We start from the raw sequence: 21,584 nt of genomic DNA, 5'->3' as shown, positions 1-21,584 counted from the left end.
ACTTATTGTAAATACGTAAATAAATTACCTTTGAATAATACCAGCTATTGTAAGGCTGCTGTACATGCAGTGGACAGAATGAGACATGTACATAGGTCCTCATTCATTTGACATGTGCAAGCTGCTCCACATCTTTCTCTGATGTCACTGCATGACTGCAAGTACCCTGCAAGTTGGTGGTTGGTGGTTGAAAGTTGGTGGTTGGAAGTAGCGACACACCTGGGCCATAGAGCTCATCTTGTACTTTTAAAGTCATTTACCATACAGTTCACCAAAGCTCTTAGAAATACAACACATTAATTTCAGTAATGGCCAGCCTGCCTGGATTAAGGCTGATTTTATGCCACTGTAACAGAGAGCCTAAAGCCGGCTGTACAACTTGATTTTCATGTTAGCTTCCTTGCAACTGTCCTTCCGTTATGATGTACAATCTGTGGAGTATGCACAATTTCTGAGATCATCAGTAAAAAAAAAGAAGTCACAATTAAAGAGCTGAAAATATTCGACAAAAAAATCAAATGGGTGTTGGTCACCTCTTTCACCCCACTTTTATACTGATATTTCATCATCTCCTTGTAGAAGTAACTCCGCTTCCTGGGAAAAGGACAATTAAAGAGATTCCATAAATGCCAGGTGCTGTAGCCATTTCCTGCCAACCCACAGTGACTGGGAGAAATATTTGGGTTTTTTACCCATTTGCCACAGAACTGAAACACCATATCATGTTATGCTTTATATGTTTGCCAGTTCACCCAGAGAAGATAAAATGTGTGTTTTTGGCTAGTTTGAGAACCACATTGGCTTAGGGCAAGCCCATAAATAATAACCCAGTAACAATATGCATTATCCCGCAACAAAAGAGGCAACCAGTCTCCCCTGGTGCCTTATATTTGGCAGTTAAATTAGTGCCAGGGCAATGTCAAGCAGTCACCAGACACAAACGCAGAGAATAAAAGTAGTTTGTTAGGCGAACTGCACTGCATGGTACAGTATTTTAAGTGAATTGCCTCCAGATTTCACTGACACTTGATTCATACTTTATTGCTTCCCACTTCAGCAGTACTTTGAAGGGTGAAGGTCATAGCTGGAATTTTGTGGCAGATTCATTTAATTTTACAACCTACCCTGGATGTTTTATTTTTTGAGACCAACGTCTCCTGAAACCTGTGCTCTGCAAGAATGTTCTGACGTTAACATCAATTTGGAAAGGATCAATATGCTTGCAGTTTTTATTATTTTCTTCAGCTGTGAATTCAGTCTTTAATAATGTAATGACTTTTAATATTTCTAGTCTAACAGCCTTGTATCTATCTTGATGCACATGTGAATGTTGGTGTCCAGAAGCATTGCAAATAAATGCATATAGAGAGACAAACATGTTTAGAAGTGTTAAGGTGTTACTCCAAAATCAAAAATTGGCTTAACTTTTAAAGATGGTGTAAACAGTAAAGGAAAGAGGAACACATTGTAATGGATATCTTGTTTTCAACCTTGATTTTCACTTTTCAGGTAAACTTTTTCAGTCGGTTTCGGGGAAGCTATTCTTTATAGGGGGGTCACGTTTATGCCATTGACTTTATGTGACTGTGGGCACGAAAATTTCCTGATGTTACATCAAAAGGATCTAAAATCCACCCTTAAAACAGAAGTGCAAATATATTTAAATGATTTTACTATAAAGCTTTGCATTATATAAGTATTATTACAGATACATGACTATGAAAGTATAGTTATATGTTTGAGAGGCTTTTTAAACCCTTTCTATGCTCCGACTTTACATCCTCTGAATTGTGCCATAATTAGTGTACCTATGTACACTATTTACGGCATATTATATACACTATTATATACATATACATATTATGTACACTATGGCATATATTATACTGTACATAAAAGCTGAATTGTGTGTTGCTTTCATTTTCATACGTAGTATACATACACAATTCACTAAACATTAAATGTATTACAATTTTAAATATTAAGTTTAATGTTTAATGACCTCCTGGGAAAGCAAAGGTTGCTGCTGGAAGAGGTGTTAGTGGAACCAGTAGGAGAAACTCACTATATACTATATACTATATACTATATACTATATACTATATACTGTAAAAAAGGCGCTGTCCTTCAGATGAGACATAAAACCGAAATCATGATTCTCTGTGGCCATTAAATCCAAGGGCGATTGTTGAAAAGTGTCCTGGCCAAACTTCCCCCTGGCCTTTACCAATCATGGGCTCCTAATAATCCCCATCTATGAATTGGCTTCATCACTGTTGTCTCCTCCCCACTAGCTTTGCCATCCAGGTGGGGCTACACCTTTGTGGTGGAGGGGTGTTTCCATTACCTGTAAAGCAATTTGACTGGAGTGTCAAGAAAAGTGCTATACTGTATAAGTGGAAGGAATTATTATTTTCTGTGCGTTTCAAACATTTAAGTGCTCAGCTTAGTGGATTGTTAGAGTAATCATTGTGTTTTTGCACCTAAAACGTGAATGTACGCACTCTAGACATACGTCGTCATGTTCCAGTCACTATTACTCTTCAAATACATTGATTCTTATAGAAAAATATCCTTCAGGAAATATTTACATCCTGTCCGTCCCCATTAACCCCTATTTCCTTTGTTTCTTATGGGAAATACAGTAGGTCCCCGCTTAACGTTATAATATAAATTTATAAATATTTTAATGCTTGTAGAAATATCAGTAGATCATAAAAAAAATAGAACAATTGATTAATTTTATTTGTGCTGCATAAAGGAGCCAGGGAGTTTTATCAGGATCCTGTAGTTAATATGCATTAAATTGTTAGTGAAAATGGGTGTTGGTCATCTAGAAAATACAAGTCAATTAGTTTTACTTTACGAAGATGTCGGTCCTTCCAGACACATTTGTCTTCACTTCACCCCCCCCAAAGAAAAACAGCTGTGGTGAAAGATCAAGATCACACCGTCTTCTGTTACATTCTGGATGTCTGTTCTGAACTTACCTGTTAATACTAAACTTGGAAGCAGATGCTTCCATGTGCTCTTCTGAATCACACACACTTACTCACCTTTCATTTTGGTATCCAACAATACCCGTAGTTGTCACCACAATTTTTATATCCCAATATAAAAATAACTGGTACCCTGGCAAACCTTCAAAGATTAAGTACTTATGAAACGTCACTGGCCTTTCTTAATAGAATCAGATTATTTTGTAAATTATCTGACAAAAAAAGATATAAACTTTGCACCACTTCATTTTAGGACTGGCTAAACAATTTAGAAAATGTGAACCTACTTCATTACTAAAAAACTTAGTATGTATATGTATATACTGATTTTGCAACTGACAATTGTACAACACTCGAGGGATGATGAAATAGTTTATTAATGAAAGAATATAAAGTGAATATTTTGTTAGTGACAGCAAGTTTGAAACTTGTGTTAATTGGCAAACATTTTATAGCAGTCATTAAACAAATTCCCTCAAAGATTGCACATTAAAACTTCTGCTCAAAGGTTCTGGATTTTCCAAAATCCCCATTACTTCTAAATATTTTAGAAGGTTTTACTTTGCAGGACTTGATACATTATATTCAGCCCTCTAAGGTGTTTGGAGGGTGCTTTTTCCTCACATATACCACAGCAACACCTTGAGAGCACTTGTAAATTCATCCCAACCCATTTCATTATGTATTCAGCCTGTATGTTTACATTAAATTTTAAATACAGATTAAAATGTATTATTCTCTTGGGGTGCAAAGAAAAAAAACATGCTTACTTTCAATATTTGCTGTATTTTATGTAAAGCAGCTTAAAAAGTGAACATACAGTATGCAGCCTTCGACCTTTAAACTTTGGTTGTAGTATCTGTTATTTTTCATGCTATTAGTAGGTAAAGCCTCTGGGAGTCAAAGGGACAGACTTGCATGGTTTTCCTTTAGGTTGGTTTGTTTGTAGTCTGTAATAATCAAACAGAGTAAAATAAGAGACATATGGAGACGCTTGGTAATTACAAACAAGTCCTGAAACCAAACCTGAATAACTACCTGTACCAACGTTCCTTCGCTTCAACACTCAAATACTACTCTGGATTGCCAGAGCTATGTTATAGAAAACTATGTGGGGTACTTTTCATTCTGGAATTGAGTTATTTATTGTTTTGTTTTTATTTCAAATGGTAGGGATTATGCTATTAAATTACCTTTCCAAGGAGAGTTTGCAGGTAGACACTTTCATACCATTTGGTCGGAATGGACAAATTCCCTGGTTAACACTGCAACACTTATATAAGGGCAATTGATGTAAGTCAGTAGTTTTTATACTTTTAAACGAGTCAGTCATACAAAACTCATACAAAACTCTTTTTGAGTGCAGTTGTTTCTGCCAAAATGTGCTAAAGTTACAAATAAAACAATTTGATGAAAAACACTAGCTTAAAATGTAATGTCATCTGTATTTTTTCTGGATCAGGACTGTTGTTTCTGTATCAGTGTAAAGACATTTACTTATGACATGTATTCATTTTTTAAATTTTCAAATAATGTAATTCACTTGGCTGAACATTCTGTTTTTACAACAGTATGAATTAACAGTGGTCAGTCAGTATCGTGGAGAAGCACGCTTGTCGGTACAGGGGGGCACTGATAAGCAGTTGGCACCAAATGTTTAAACACTGAAAATGAGCATCGAGTTCTTCTAAGAACTCGGTGTTATATTCAGCATACACGCTACCAGAAAAAAAAAGACTTGTTTTACTACTTTTATTGAGGGCTGTTTCTACATGTCCCTCATCTTCCCTGAAAGTTTTCTCGCAGTTTCAGTCATCTGTCTTTGTTTTCTTTAATTTTGAAAATCAATCCATCATCAAACTTGTCATTTAAACTTACGTGGAGCTCTACTCCCCTAGTACCTCACAGGCAGTTTCCTTTTTTTGAATAAAACTCGTAAAATAATGGGCACAGGGTTGCGTTCAGTTTGAAGTTAAATTGGTCTTAATACTATACTGCTTGTATTGTTGACCCATAAAAACAACAGAAGAAAAGACACCAGCTCAGCTTCAGAGATGTAATTACAATGGAGCAGACAAACAAGAAGAGATGATGCCAAATCGCCATCAGCTGAGTCCTAGCACTTTGCCTCTGATTTGCTGCCCGACTGTCTAGGCATATAGCTGGAAAGAGTGGACCTCCCTGAGCTGCACGTGTTGATTTAAGGAGCTGCGCTTACACTAGTCTTTGTGTATTTACAGTGCCCTGCAAAAGGATTCTGACCCTTTACAAAATGATGTTTACGTGTTTTTTTTAACTTGAAATTTTATTTGAAGCCTAAAAGCTACAGCTAAAGACTTCTAAAAGCAAGATAAGTAACAGTAAAAGTCAGCAGAAACTAAAGAGAAGAACAGAAGTATATTGAATGCATAAGTACTCAGGCCAATAAACGCAGTATTTCGTGGAAGGTCCTTTGGCACCAATTACAGCCTCAAATATTTTTAGGAAAGTGTCTACCAACTTTGTACACCACCTTGGTGTTATTTTTGCCCTTTGTTCTTGGCAGATTTGTTTACATTTTGCACAGTTGCTTGGGGATCACTTATGGAAAGCAGTTTTCCAGTCTTTCCACAGATTCCCAATAGGATTCCAGTCAGGACGTTGGGCCGCTCAAGGACATTCACTTATTTATTCTTCTGTTATTCCAGTGGTGTGAAAGATTATTTTTTTCTCCCTGTTCTAGGCCTGAAGCAGGTTTTCCTGACTGGTTTCCCAGTCTCTGCTGACGAGAAGCAGAGCTATAATATAATGCTGCCACCACCGGGCTTGACAGTAGGGATGGTGTTGACTGAAGGATGCACTATATAACACTTGGCATTCTTGTTTTCATTATTGCTCACCATTGAAAATCGAACTTCTTTTTAAATTAACATCAATATTTCAATCAAGGTCAAAATAACTTTTTCAGCATTTTAGAATATGTAGTGTTTGGTTTCCTTACACTACATAAATGATGAAAAGAAGACATTATATAGAGTGCCCTCCACAAGTATTGGGCCTCTCTGCCTCCTCCCCTCTCCCAGCTTCTGTTCTTCTGTGCTATTTAATCTTTGTTGCCTGCCCTGTCTTTCTCACACCTGAAGAAGGCTTCACAGCAGAAACGTTGTGTTTTCTCTCTTTTCAGCAGGGAATAAACCTATTACTTGTTCCTTTGCAAAATTACAGAATGTCACCTTCTATTTATGGCTATTTCTGTGCATACATACTTTACAGTTTTTGAATAATACCACTTTTGGTGTTCCATTCCCCCATTTTCCGTGAGCATGTGTTGGGCCAAATTAATTTAAAGCAAATTAAAGTAGTATAAAACTTAGTATCTGATTGCAAATCCTTTGCACACAATAACTTCATAAAGCCTACAACCTATTGACCTCACCAATTTTTTTTTTCTCGGTTGTTCTTTTGAGATGCTTGCCAAGCTTTTGCTGCAGTCATTTCTCAAATCCGAATTGTTTGAGTATACAGCAGAAATAGCAGTTTTGACTTCATTGTCCCATTACTTGTGAAGAGCACTGTTCTGTGATCCAGAATATCTGATTAACCAGTACAGTGTTTCTGAGTAAGTATGACTATACTGTTCCTAGATCTCAGAAAGTGAGTGAAATTTCTATGAAATCAAGGACAGGAGGGCCATACAACCCTATAATAACACCTGAAGAATGATCCATGGAATGACTTCACGAACTGGGAAAGCTGGGAAACATTGGACACACGCCAAGATGCCAGCCTTCTCAAAAAATACACACACCATCGTACAGTGAAGCTTAACATTAGTTTAAAGGAAAATGCTTAACAGAAAATATGTTTTAAGGTCTTTTTACCTTGGTTGTGCTACATTCCTTATCCTTTGTAGTAGTGTGTACATTTTACTCTCTATCAAAACACTGCCAACATGGCTGTCAGAATTAATTGACACAGACAGCAGCTTCATGGACTTCAGTGAATGCTAGCTATCAGATGATCAACAGGATTTACAACCTTTTAAAATATCGCTGATAAGCATAGTTTCACGCACATTACCTAAATAGTTAAACCAACCTATTGCATTATGCCACATTATATTTTTTGTAGCGGCTGAAAGACTGACTACAGTTCACTAACAGAGGAGCTTCTCTTTCATTAAATTATGTGTTATGGTTTGATCTCATTTCCTTCCAAAAACGTCATCTGACTCAACGGTAAATGTGTAAAATTATAACATTGCAAGAAAGACAAGTACAATTTTTATGTATCTTATGTACAGTATGATAGATATAATGAAATCATATAGTACAGAAGCCTTAGGCCTTTTCTTATAATAAATGACATTTAACAAATTATTAAACTGGAGTCAGCCCATTCACTCGTAAATCGTTTCAGATCATTCAGTTCCAATGAAATGAAAGAATGACAAGGATAGAGAAATTTTAAGAGCAGATTTCCGAGTAGAGCAGGCTTCTGCTATTATCTGTGGCCTCTGTCTAATGTGAGGTAAAGTTTCTTCAGCCATGCATTTCCAGCCCTGCTCTGGTTATTTGGATAGCAGGTATACTAGGGCTTTACACACAGATTTTAGCTCAGTCAAAAGCAAAAGCATTCCTTCTCTTTGTACCAGTAAGAGCAACCTACTTTTTAGGTCACTGGCATCAGCTATAATGGCAGAGCCAATTGTCTCCTCAGAATACACCAAAAAAGCTAAAAGAGACATTTGTACCTTTGGTGTGATTATTTTAGACAGACATCTCTTCAATTTTCAAGACATAAATAGTATGTTCCTCTCGTCTGGTTTTCTCTCTCTTGGCATTACTGTCCCTTTCCAGAGCCAAAAAAAAGAAACGCAAAAAAGCACTGTCCGTTTTGTACCCACCCTGAATGATGTGGCAACATTTTTTTATACCACTTGATTTATTTATACAGGGTATGTCTGTGTGCAAGGGGTGGTTTATTTCGGTGACACACTGTCAGTCATTCTGGAGATGTGGGTAGGAAAACATAAATGAGACTAGGGAATAGAGCAACCTGCTCTTCTCTGAAAGGTCAATGGACTCAATGTACATTTTAGGAATTAAATTGGTATTCGTTATGTTATAAAACTGTATTCTTTATATTGGTCAATTTTGGCAGGATTTTACAGATTTTTTCCTCAACCAAACAAAAGTAAGTAAAAAGAGCTGATTGTCACAAATAGCTTCATTGAGAGAAGCCCACAACGTATATATATATATATTTTATTATTCCTATTCTGTGTTTTTTTTTGTGTTAAATCATAATTTGATTCTAGAGGAATCTGTAGTTTGTGCTTCTAAATCTGCCATTACCCAACACTTTTATGAGCTTTTAAAATTCCCTCTTGGGAGGTACCAATTGTAAAACTGATTGCTATCCTTCCGAGTTACAACTGGAATGTGAAATTTTTTCATATGATTGGAATCGGTGCTGATAGATCAAGGAGCCTCTGTCAAACAAAACACTTAATTTGTGAAGCTGTTTGACACCTGCACTGATCTGCAAGAAGCTGCTAAAATAGTTACTTACATACTGGAGGCCTTTTTCACAACATTGCTTTGTTTCTTCTCAAAATGCTGATTGGCAAGGGAAAAGCTGTTTGTGATGAAGAGGCCTCTGTTTTTTCTCTTGTTGCCACAACATCAGAGGCTTGATTTGTAGCTGTTTGGCCTGAGTGACAGGACAGATCAGGAATGCTATCAAAATGGCCGTCAAACTCAAAGATAGTATTTAGTGACAACAGCTGGATAGGTAAGAAATGTTCTTCCTATGGTGCCTGAGGGCATCATCATTCAGCGTCCTGCATGTTTCAGATGGTAAATGAGAGAGCTGAATGGGCTAGTATAAAGTTATAGATTTTTGCTGACAGAAGAAAACAAAATTCTGGAAAGCTGGGCATGCTGGAAAGCTGGACTTTTGTGACCTCCTAATGAACATTTACAGTAGCCCTGTGTCCATTGTCCCTTCTGTTCTGTGCAATTCCAGAAGACCTGAAGATTCCAGAAGATGTTTAAAGATTACATTCATAAGGCAAATACCTACCTGACCTACCAAAAACAGGTGATCACGTAATTTTTGGCAAATTTCATTTTGTTGTTGCTTAAGTGTTGCTGGAGCTTCTGGAGTTTACAGTGTCAGCTTGGCCTTCTTACTTAATTGTAACGATGGTGACATATAGCTGTCTTGATTAAGTGGGCTGAATATTCTGCTCTTTCTTGGATCATGTGGTTAAGATCCAGTGAAGGTATAGTAACACTTGTATACAGAGCCAGGCAAAACTTATCAGACGCTTAAACAGTGTTCACATTGTATTGCTTTAAACCTGGCAATTGTGACACTTTGAAGAAGTAATGTTATAAACGTACTTCATTCATTCACTCAACAAAAACAAAAAGTAAATAATTGATATGACAGAAAATTGGAAGGGTCATGATTGCTCATGAATTCAGGCCTTTTGCTATGGAAAACTTAGATTAATTTGAATGTTTAAAATTAAAAATAAAAAAACAGTCTGCCTCTGACCAATAGTGGTTCTCATGATTTCAGCAAAAAAACACCAGTCCCTGTGAGGGTCCTTGGTAAGGTAGTGATTTTCAAACAATATTCAACAATGAAGACTATGAAGGTTTCAAAGCAAGTCAGTGTTAGTCATTGAAAAGCACGGATCAGGAGACGGGTGCAAAAAATGTCAAAGTCCCTGAATCTCCCTGTGAGTACAACTAGCCATCGAGAAATAGAAGGTGCGTCATACCACCCAGATACTGCCTAGATCAGGCCAATCCTTCAAACTGAGCTGCCGGAGAAGGAAGGAGGACACTGGTGGGGGATGCCAACGAAAACAAAGAGCTACAGAGTTCAGTTGCCAAGATGGGAAAAAATCTGCACCAGTCAACGACACTATCTGGTGTGGCCGGATGGCAAGAAGGATGGCATTATGAAAAATAAGCAATCTCAAAGCCTATACGGAGTTCGCAGCACCTGAGTGATCTTGCCAAAATGTGACTAAAGTTGTTGTGGTCAGATGAGACCAAACTGGAGCTTTTTTGTGGTCTAAATGTCAAGTGTTATGTTTGGTGCAAACACAACACATCACCCAGTCAATAACTTCCCTCAGTTCAACCGTGGTGGTAGCAGCATCATGCTATTGGACTGCAGTTCCTCAGTAGGGACTAGAAACGGGATAAGATTGAAGGAAAGTGGATGGAGAAAAGTACAGGCAAATACCAGATGAAAATTTGTGTCAGTTTGCTAAGGACTTAAAATTGGGCAAACACTCAGTTTTCAGCACGACAGTGATCCAAAACACAAGGCCAGTACTACACAGGAATGGCTTTAGAATAATTAAGTGAATGTCCTTGAGTGGCCCAAAGTCCTGACTGGAATCAGGGAATCTGTGGACAGACTGGAAAACTGCTTTCCGTTAATGATCCCCAAGCAACATTACATAACTTGAGCAAATAATAATAATAATTAATAATAATTGCTTACACTTATATAGCGCTTTTCTGGACACTCCACTCAAAGCGCTTTACAGGTAATGGGGATTCCCCTCCACCACCACCAATGTGCAGCATCCACCTGGATGATCTGCCAAGAAGAATGGGCACCAAGCTGGTGCACAATGTTGATGGAGATTTACTCAAAAACACTTGAGGCTGTCATTGCAGCCAAAGGTGATTTCACCAAATATTGAGTTCACAAGTCAGAATACACCCATTCCCAGACTTATATAAGTCTTTCATTTCACATATCTTTGTCACCAGATTTTTATGTACAGGTGAGTCAAAAGCAACCCTCTCTTTGGTTTCTTGTTGTGTGGAACCCTATAAAGAATTACCATTTGTGATGTTTATAAATAAAACCATTTACTTAATAAAAAAACATTTGAAAACTCTGTAAATAGAATAATTAAACAAAATGCCATACATTTAAAAATATGCAGTACAGTAAGTACTAAATAAACCTTGAAGAGAATTACCTTTTAATGAACTTATAAAAACCGTACGTCACATTGTACTACTCAGCAAACGCCAAATAAAATGCACAGTAAATTAAATGAACGTGGGTGCTTCCTTGGCATCATTACAATACGAGTTGCTCACAATTTTCAGTGAAAAAGCGAGAGATGGTATGCGGAGAATGTGATACATGCATGAAAGCAAAGCAAGATTGAATTTTATAACAGAGCCCAGGTAGACACCGCAATGCGCTTACAGTTACTCTGCACTATTGATGCACGGAAGTAACTTTACATAACGTACAGTAGCATAAACTGTCTGTTACCTGAAACTTTAATTATGGGACCTATGATGTTTTTTTTTTGCAGTATGTCAAGTTGAATTCTGTATGTCAGTCTTACGCAGCCCGGGAAGGGATGTACTTATGCTTAAATATGTTGGTTTTGCTCTTTAGTTTTTGCCAATATTTACTGGAACTAACCCCTGGAAATTTTCAGTTTGAGCATACAGGTTTTGAATAAAATCTTATTTAAAAAATGTGTGCATGTGTGGACATCATACAAAAGGCTGTGTACTTTTGCTGTATTTGTGAAGAAAACAAACTGAGGTTTAGTGATGAAATGATTTGACTGCCTCATATATCGTCATGTTCCCTGGAATGTTTTGATTGTTAATTCTATCAACCAGATGTTTCAAGTACCCAGATCATATATTTTAAACGATACAACATAGCTATGAAGCGATTTGCACATGGCCATAGGAAAATATTTTGTATAGATTGGTGAATGAATGTGCTGCCTCAATCTGTATATACAGTATACCTATATTCGTGTATCCATGTTGATTCTATGGAGATTATTTTTATTATTTTTTGACAGTATGATAATCTGAAATGACCTCTCAAAGTCTGTAGGAAGTATACCTGCTGTTTCATAGTGTTTCTTATTTTGCTATTTAACCTGTGTTCCCTCAATCTTAGTTTCATTTGAATTAGCAGATTTCATCCAGGAATTCTTCTGTTCCCGAAAGAGATTTTTTTTTCCTTTCAACAAGTAGGATTATTTTAATTGATGACTTTAGAGAACATAAGTACAATTGCATTAACCACTGTGTATTTTAAGGGAAAAACAGGATAGTATTCAATTACAGACTAGCAGAAGCTTAATATGAAGAGAACTTCCCCACAGCTGTTCTCAAGCTGTTAGTCTGTTCATTTCTTTTCTTTTAGAATGTGTGACTGAATTCCTGTTTTGTTTATATATTATATATTTATGACATTAAGTGAGAAGCATCAGAACTGTAAACCAGGTGGCTATGGCTCCTTTTTGACATTGTGAAAACAGTTAACAGGATGCCAACCAGACAGGCAGTTTTTGTTGATGCAACTTTTACCTTTTTGAAAGTGTTTACATTTGGATAGTTCTCAGTCTTCCTTGACATGAGTCAATTACAACGTTACACTTTCTGTAGCAGCAATGACATTCAATTCATAATTGAGAATTCCTCAGCTTGCTTAAAAAGTTTTAAAACAAATGCTTTAAAGGAAAGGCTACAAATAGGAATTGAGCCCATCTAGGATGTTTGGATGATGATCCAAAGATCTCCTCCAGTCTTCTCTTGGAAGAAGCCAGGATATTGGCTTCAACAGTTTGTATTCTTCTTTTGGTCTTCATTTAGCCACATGTCAAAGATTATTTTCTAGTTCGTGGGTTATTGAAGCGTGCATTTGGCTCTTTCCTGTTTCTGAAAAAAATCTTAATTCTGTTTTGGCAATGTACTGTAGTTGTGTCCTTAATGCGGTGTTCTGTCCTGTAACAAATTGTTTAAAAGGTATGTTTTTCTCTAAACGTTGGAGTAATTGTACTGTTTAATTCGCTGTTAGGTGTGGCCTGAAATCCTAACGATAGCTATTACTTTTGCTGTAATCCATTTGCTGGGGTTTAGGACTTTTCCTAAATCAGGCTGTTTAAAACATTTAAAAAACTAGTTAAAAGCACTTAGTGATTTAATAAGTATTTTGAAGTATTTCCAAATGATTCTGGTATCTCTGCAGCAATATTCATCTCAATCAAAAGGTAAAAGTAAATAAGAATCTTGGTTGGAAGTTATAATTATGGTGCAATGTTGGTTTTTTTTAAAAGACTAATGATGCATTCCATTTATACCATTTACATTTTGCACATAAGCATAAAGAATTTTTTAAAAATTCACATTTCCCAGAGTTATAGGTTTAAAGCAAACACATTTCAGCATTCAAGGATGGATACTTGAAACTCAGGTGCTCTTTTGGTTGTTATTTGTTTTCAATGCTAAAATATGTCCTGGTATATTTTCAAAAAGTTACGGTTCACTGGCCTACGATTCAACAGCCAGCCCAATGAAACTTTTATCTCTGACTACTTTTTGTGAGATTTATTGTCAGTAATAATCTCACTTTTACTGTATTCACTTTTGTGAGTCTTATTGGAACATTTTCTTATATATGATTAGAACATTAGTTTTGTATATTTGTTTTCACGAAATTGAAAGCAAAAAAATACAATTTAAAATCATGAAATCTTCTCGGGCCTGTTAATCAATTTGAGGTTTTTACCTTGCTGGGACAAGTAAAACTATTTTTAATATTTCAGGTCAAGAAACACCCCCCAACATTGCTGTTGCAGAATATTTAGAAGAGAGGAAAAAGTATGAAGATCTGCGAAAACAAAAGCTGAAAAGGGGGGCTGGTCGAGAGGCTCAGGTAAAATTGATGTTTTGACCAGATGCTGTTGTTCCACTGTCTCTGCTATACTGCAGAGCTTTATTTCTAGGGCTGTCAAGCTCATGGTAAAAGAAAGATAACTTCTACAACACTGGTTTTATTTTCATTAGATTAAATAAAGACAAAGTTCATGTTGATGTCTACATATTTTCAAGGGTTCGTTAAATGCTTGAAATATAAATGAATGGAGTGTTAATGCACCTGCATACACTGGAATAAAATAGGTTTGGACTTATATTATATATTGGCATAATTTTCTTCTGTGATGGCTGTTTATGGCTGTTAATATTAATGTTTGGCCTATGCTTTTATCCAAAGCGACTGTATTTTATGTAGAGTAATTAATCTTTCAGTATTCTTTTCATGGTATGTTTGAAAAGCTCATTCCTCTTCATTGTGCAGATACATGTCTTTTCTTCAAGTCCACTCTGTTATAGGTATTATTCATACGAACGGGAGACATTCTCCATAACTACAATTCCAAGTGGCTTACCTATTACCTTGAACTGCATGTTTCCTTAGACACTTGCCCTTTTAAACCAATTTAAGTCCAAGCTGACTGATGCCATCAATGAAGCGCCTGAGGAGGACACTGAGGAAGTACCAGAAGATGATGACAAAGGATGGTAAGTGTTCAAAATCAGAACCTGCCAACACTGCATTTTACCATAAATAAAGGCAGCTAGTAATGAGTGAAAAGTCCACAGTGCTGGTGTCATTTCTTGATTCACGGCAGGCTGAAAATTGAACCTGGCACAGGTTGTCTGTGTGCTTTTATGAGTTAAAATATCAGAGCAGCACCTTCTAAAATTTAAGTGGTGCACCTGTTGAAAAGCATAGTAATAGGGTAATCGTTAAGTGGTTGTGAATAATGTTGAACCTCATCCTATCTGTGTTATGGTCAACATTCCAAATTGCTCCTCTCAGGAACTGAAAAAAAAAATTGAAAAAAGCAATTTAACAAAGTAATTTGTGGAATTAGACTTTCACTTAAAGTAAGACTTATTTCATCTGTGTCTTATTGTTCTTTCTGTGGAACAGGTTTAGCATGAGACTGCATATTCATCTATAATTTGAGAAAATAGGGAAGTTTCTTCCCTATTTCTATATATCTATTGAACATACATCATCTCATGTAATGTTTGATGCTCAGCTATGCAATATTCCTTGAATTTGTACAATATATGCATCTGTCTCTGAACTTCCTGTTGAGCAAAGCTTATCTACAAGGGGCTCAGGTAGCCTTGGAGAATGTTGAAAGAAATCTGAGAAAAACAGAGGTACCTTTCTTCATTCATAAATTACTGGCATTTTGAAAGACAACATTTCAGTCTCTTGACAGTACTGACACTATTTAAACAGCACACTTTGTTTATTTTTGCGGTGGTACAATGACCATTTGTGAATAAGTCTTGTCACTCAACTGCCTAACTTAAAAAAATAACCATCGAACAAAAGGCTGGGACTGCATCTAGCAGATCAAAACACTTAATGGATTTAAACAAGGGATGGATTTAATAGTTAAAAACCAGCAGTCTTATGTACATAAGAAGTTTCTTTTGTTTAAAATTTCCTTTTGATACATAGTAAAGAAACGCATTATGCTTGTTATATAAACTACTTACATGCCTATGTGTGGAATTTTTCTCTTGTTTGCAGTCATAGATTTTGTATAATAATCACAGACTCTTGTGCTGATTTCTTCTTATTTAGGTGATTACAGTTGTGACTGCAGTGAGCATTTCTGCAGTCTTATGAGTGGAAGCAGTTTGTTTTGAAAGTGCTACTCCTCCTATTATAGTGTCATGCTGTTACAGCAGAGAGCAAGTAGAAAAAGAAGAAATATTGTCTGAGATCAGTAAATCAAAAACCCACTGGCAAATCTGAGGTCACTCTCTTTTTAAAATTGCAAGCCTCCCCCTCACCTATGAGGCTGCGAGACATTTAAAAATAGCAATTTTCAATTTATGACAACATAGTGTCTGACACAGTAAGCTCTATCTTTGTTTTCTCTGTAAGCGCCAGAGGCTGCTAGAATATACTGTATGTGAAGGATTGTCTGAATTTTGAACGAGTTAATAAGGGATAGCTGTGGCAGCTTTGTGCCATCTCTTAATTTTATGACAATTAAGGTTCAGACAAGTTCCTTAGCTGTTTATTCTTTTTCTAATAGGTTGGCTAAGCTTCGTTTTCTACTGTTTTTTAACCTTGAATCCACATGTGCAGTACAAAATAAAAATGGCTATTTTCTCAGCCATTGGTCTGGATTTTATCTTTTATGTGCTGTATTAGAAGAAGAATGAGTTCAGGTGGTGAAAATGGAAGCTATGGGTCAAGGTTTATTCATATATGGCATGACTGCCAGTTGTTGCATTGAAGATTCTAACTGGAACCCCTGCTAATGCAGTCACAAACCGGGGCCGGTCCAGACGACAGCTGACACTTTTGCTAGTAAAATGCCAAGCATTACCTGAAAGGAAAGCTAAACGTGTCCAAGCCTGGGGCACAGATTCTCGTTCATTTTCAACCAGTGTTGATGTAGCTTTACACTTTCCTGCGTTAGTTTAAATGGTGTTCAATAGAAACTCATTGATATCTCATCGGTTCTTCAACAGTCAAGCCATTTTAGACTATCCCACCTATTTCCTCAACATGAGTATTGCACATCATCTTCCACAACATCAGTATATACTTAATTGTAATTTTTTACATATTTAGAGTAGGTACGAAATAATGTAAATATTTTGAACAGAAAATTGATAACATGAGAATCCCAGTGATTCATGTGATTCCCTGATGCTTAATCTTTTTTTTTTTTACAATGTAATGTGTGATTTTAATTGGGGGGAAAGCATCAGAAATTATCAGGGATCTGTTCATTGCTTAGTAGATGTGAAAGATAGAGCGATATTTTTTGAGGTTGTGACAAAAAGTCAGAAACGTCTGGAATTTTATACTTGAACTTATTTTTCTTTTTTCAGTCTGTCCTTTATTGTCTGGCTAAAATATATTCTTCAATTTGATTAACTTGTCAGTGTCCCTTTTTTTGCATTTCTTTTATAGATTGATTTATATCCAACATCCTGCAGTGAAAAGTACATCATGCTGTACTTATGATATTTTCAAGAGATTATGAGGAAACAGATTGTTTAGTCATTCAGGATTTTAACAATACCAGTTGGAATGAAAAAGTATGGAAAGGGGTACAGAAAACGGTTGGAATTTTGTACGTTTTTCCTTAAAGGGTTTGGTCCAATACATAGTTTTGGTGTACTCTTTGACTGGGTTTAGCCTACTGATATTTATTTAAAATGTCTTTGATAGGGTAAAATTGGTGGTGGTACCAAAAGCATTGCCAAAGACTATATTTCACCAAATAGTTTGATGGTAGAATATGTTGGTTGTCCCGAGAAAAGAATGTATGTTATTTCACGTTCTAAATAGTTTTTCATTTAATTTTTTGTGCTGTTCATGGCTAGTTTTCCTGTGTCTTTCAGAGACAATACATTCTGTAATAGGAAATTTTGCACACAAAAAAAGCCGTTGGCAAGTCTGTTTGTAACTTTTGTTAAGTCTCCAATTTCCCAGGGGAGTAGAACGTAAGAACATAAGACATATTACAGACAAAAGGAGGCCATTCAGGTAATTTAGCTAATTTGGTTCCTAGTACACTTCCTAGCAGATGTATTCACCCCCTGCCAATAATATCACATTTTTTTTTCAATTCTGAGGTGATTCAAGCAGGGTTTCCTGCAGGGTTTGCCTGTACTTTGCACCCTTCATTTTCCCCTCAATCCTGACAAGCTTCCCCATAACACAAAGCTGGTAAAACAGTGGTTCTGTGTTGGACTGTGTTGGATTTGGTCCAGAACAAAGTGTATCTACATTTACAGAATCGTACATTTTTGTTTTTGTCTGACCATTAAACCTTCTGCAACATGTCTGCGGTATAACTAATACTTGATTTAAGATGGATCTTTTGCCATAGTGACCAGGTTGAATACATATGTAATTTAATATCTTGTCATTTTTTTTTAATCTGATTTATTTCCATATTATCAGCACTTATCAGTTTTATCAGTTTGGATTATGTGTATTTAAAATGTAAAATCCTATCCTGATCCTATTTTAAGTGGCATGATCACAAGCAATAAAATGTAGATATTTTGTATCATTTTGCATGTCACTGTAACTAATTGGACCAAGAATCTCATCCTGCTGTTTTGATAAAGAAGGCACTGGATTTTATACAGTATCTACTTCCCCTAATTTCACAAGGCTCTAATTGAGTCCTGTGGCTTGTGTTTCACTGTTGGTTCTGAAGAAATCCTTTGGGTTGACTTTGTCAGTACCTTTGAAGAAAAAAGAAAATTAGGTCCACTTGTAATACTCTGTGTTCAAGACTAAAACGATTCAGATTGTGTCAAATTCAGATTCAGTCTTTCAGTGTGGGATATTCCTTTGAGCTTGGGAATGTATCAGGCTGCGCTTCTCTGGACTGATTCCAAAGCAGCTATATCTTTTAAGTGACATAGTAATCAAGCCTGTGCAAAGTATTCTACATGAGCTCTTATTAGTGCATTGAGTGGTTTCACCATTATAACTGTTGATTTATTCTTTAATACATATACTGATGGAAAAAAGAAATGCAACACCTCCTCCTCCACACTCTGGCCCTCCCATCTATGTGGAACAGGCTTAAGAGTGACTCATCCATGAAGAGGACCTGATGCTACTGCTGAGGAGTCCATCGCAGCCTCTGTCTGGCCCAAGCCAGTCGGGTGTGACGTCTAGGAGGTGTGAGCAGAGGGCCTCTGACAGGTCGTCTTGCTCTAAGGCCAGCAGCATGGAGCCTTACTGTCCTGTCGCTGATGCAGGCATTGTGTCTGCCGGCAGTTTCAGCAGCAGTACAGGTGGCAGATCTGAAACAATCTCTCAGATGGACCAGTCTGATGCGTCGGTCCTGCTCTAGTGTGGTCAGTCGAGGACAACCAGATCTTAGACAGTCATCTGTCCTGCCTGCAGCATGCCAATGGCCATCTCCCTTGCTCCTGGTGACATTCGAGGCATTCTGGAATTCATAGAAAACTGACTAAGTTTGGCCTTTTTCTTGCAGTGACCTGAGCTTTGAATTAAGGCCTTTTTAAAGGTCACCTGATCAGGCATTGTTCCACTTGGACCTCGTTGGGTAAAAGTGCACCTAACAGACTTTAGGTGCAAGTTGCAATGCCTCACTGCAAAAGCTGTATTCCTGGTCAGAGGGCTTAAAACAAATTGACAACATTTTATGAAAGTACATAAGCTATAACCATAGTATTCTCATTCTAGAAAATGTTTCTTTTTTCCATCAGTATACAGTACTGTATATGTCGGAACAATGTTTTCCTTTTTAATCTTTTTAAATTTTCTATGCAGCTTCTACAGTGTTTGCTAACCCTCCTAATGTGGAATTATCTGTAAATGTAATTAGCCTGAAGCTTAGTTAAATTAACTAGGACGACTACTGGTCCTAGTACCGATACATGTGAAACACCACTAAATACATCACCCAAATCTGAGTTTTTACCCCTTCTGCATTTTTGTTTTCTATCCCTTGACTTCTTCTCCATCCAGAAACATATGATATGAAAATACCATAAATGTATACCATTTGTAATTACTGTTAGGAGGTACTTTACCAGATGCCTTTCGGAAATCAAAATATATCAAATCATATGCTCCTCTCGTTTCTTTGTTCTGTGTTCTTATACAGTAGTGCTAGTCATTTCAAAATTTGGAAGTGGTAGAGAATAGGTTTGACTTGTAATCTGTGCCAGCTGATGACTGCTCTTTTTTAGCAATCACAGCTGCTCACATGGTCATGCAGAGCTCAGAGCTGTGAAAGGCAGCTATACGAAATCGGCCGTCACAGTGCTGGCACTAATTGCCCTTTTCTGTGAGAGACCTTCACTCTGGGCTTTACAAATGGCAGCATGCAATGGTATGTCGACAGGTGTGTTGGAAAAGCAAAAAAGGGATTTTTATTAAAACTGATACATCCTTTATGTAATTTTAGTCCTGGAGCACAGCCGTCCTGCTGAAGTGGACTCATTTCAACCGCACAGTGACCAGGCGTGCGAGATTTAAAACACCTCCACACACACCTTTCGTGACATAGATACACAGACAGCAAGCAGCAGGTCTAAGGAGAGCAGGTATAATGAATCTCAGGATGGGATGGGAAAACACGCTGACTGAACAGAACAAAAGTCTCGTAGAAAATGCCAGTGGGAGGTTTTGAAAAGCGGGTGCGTTTGAGTGACTTGGGAGCCCCTTGAACGGAACATGGGTTACAGCAGGTCAGACACTGGAAGTCAAGTCTGGGCCAGAAGTGTAAACTATTCCATCTGTGTCTGTGTCTACAACCCCTCTCTAAGGAACCAGACCTTTTTTTTTTCCACTCTTCAAAAGCAAAGAAAATAAACCCGAGGGTTTGAAGCCGCGTGTCATGGCAAAGCGGAGAGAACTATTAACTGATTTTGATAAGCACAAGTAGCACAGTAGGGTTTTCTGCAAGAGCTATAATTCTCTGAGATGAAACTGGGGAGCTGTCAGCGCCGAGACTGCTAGACAAATTATCAGGCCAGCCTGCCGTCACAGCGGGAGTCCTCAGGGTCTTCCAGAGTGTAGTCATGACATTCTAGATGAAGCTGTCACATATCTTATATATATATATAATACACACATACACATATATATCCATTTGGCAGAGCTTGTAAGTGGTCTGCAGTTGCTCAAAATAAATGTTGGATTGTGGACCTTAACTCTTTCAAATTTGCACTGACAGGTAAGAAGGTTTAAGCTGACGTGCTTGAGTTTGCTGGCGGTATTATTCTATTAAAAGTGTGAAAGAAAAACAACATGCATTAAAAGGATAGTTAACAGGCGCTTAGATTTCTCAAATTATAACATCCATCTTTATGCTCTTTAAGTCTCCTTTGCTCTTCTGCAGGTGTATAACCTTGAATTTCTAGCCTTGAGTTTAAAATACCCCAGCAAAACAACAAGAGTGCTTAGGAGAAAGCAAAATGTGAAATGTGTGTTTGGCCAGCTGATATTCGTTGTTAACATCTTTTTCTTCGAGTATGGTTAGTCAGTCATAATGAATCATAGACCAAAGACCTAGTTTTGCCAAAAGCAAAATTGCATGTGGTTTAAGGATATCGGGTTCATGATAAGTTGTGCAATTAGCCTGATGTTTAAAACCCAGACAGAACTATTACTGAAGTGCATGCTTTCAAGGACTTTAAGGTATCTCAAAAAAACAGATGGCTTTTTTTATCAAATCTGTAAATGCTGGAGGAGAAGGTTCATTTTTCATGAAAATGCATCAGGACTTGACTTTTTTTTTTACAATATTCTTCTCTTCTTTAGCTAATGTCTCATTTTGTTAACATCTTATCCTTGTAGTGCTTTTTCCCCTCTCCTGAGCTGAGTGCATTAATCAAGAGGACAGTTTGAACAGGTGCAGGATGTCGGCCATGCTTTATTTGTTTCTGTCATAGGTGGTGCAGAGAGGAAGCAGCTTCCACTTGTGGAATAGTGGCACACCCTAAGAACTTAATTAAAAGTCTCCCTTTCCGTCTTTCATCTGTCTGGTTTCAGGTTAATTCCTTTAGCATTGAAAAATTCTGTGATGCATCGAATGCCTTTCCAGTGCCAATTCTATTAAAGCAGGCATCTCCAGCCCAGCTCCTGGAGAGCCTCAGTCAGTCACTTTCTATAGAGAACAATTAAACCACCTGTTATTGAAGACTTGCAACATTTTAATATTGATCAGCTGAGGGTGATTTGTTAAATACG

At 37.1% G+C, this 21,584-nt stretch overlaps 1 protein-coding gene across 2 annotated transcripts in view; it reads left to right on the top strand.

Moving 5' to 3' along the window:
- cwc27 (CWC27 spliceosome associated cyclophilin) overlaps positions 1 to 21,584 on the top strand; it is a 109,675-nt gene that overhangs the window by 78,931 nt on the left and 9,160 nt on the right. For both annotated transcript variants that reach the window (XM_088912126.1, XM_088912125.1), the window contains exons 12-13: positions 13,612 to 13,721; positions 14,265 to 14,368. In XM_088912126.1, coding sequence (XP_088768252.1) covers positions 13,612 to 13,721; positions 14,265 to 14,368 — 214 coding nt within the window. The remainder of the gene's footprint in view (positions 1 to 13,611; positions 13,722 to 14,264; positions 14,369 to 21,584) is intronic.

Source organism: Atractosteus spatula, chromosome 3, assembly GCF_055471065.1.
Source record: "Atractosteus spatula isolate fAtrSpa1 chromosome 3, fAtrSpa1.hap1, whole genome shotgun sequence".
NCBI lineage: Eukaryota > Metazoa > Chordata > Actinopteri > Semionotiformes > Lepisosteidae > Atractosteus > Atractosteus spatula.
This window is presented reverse-complemented; position numbering and strand designations above follow the sequence as displayed.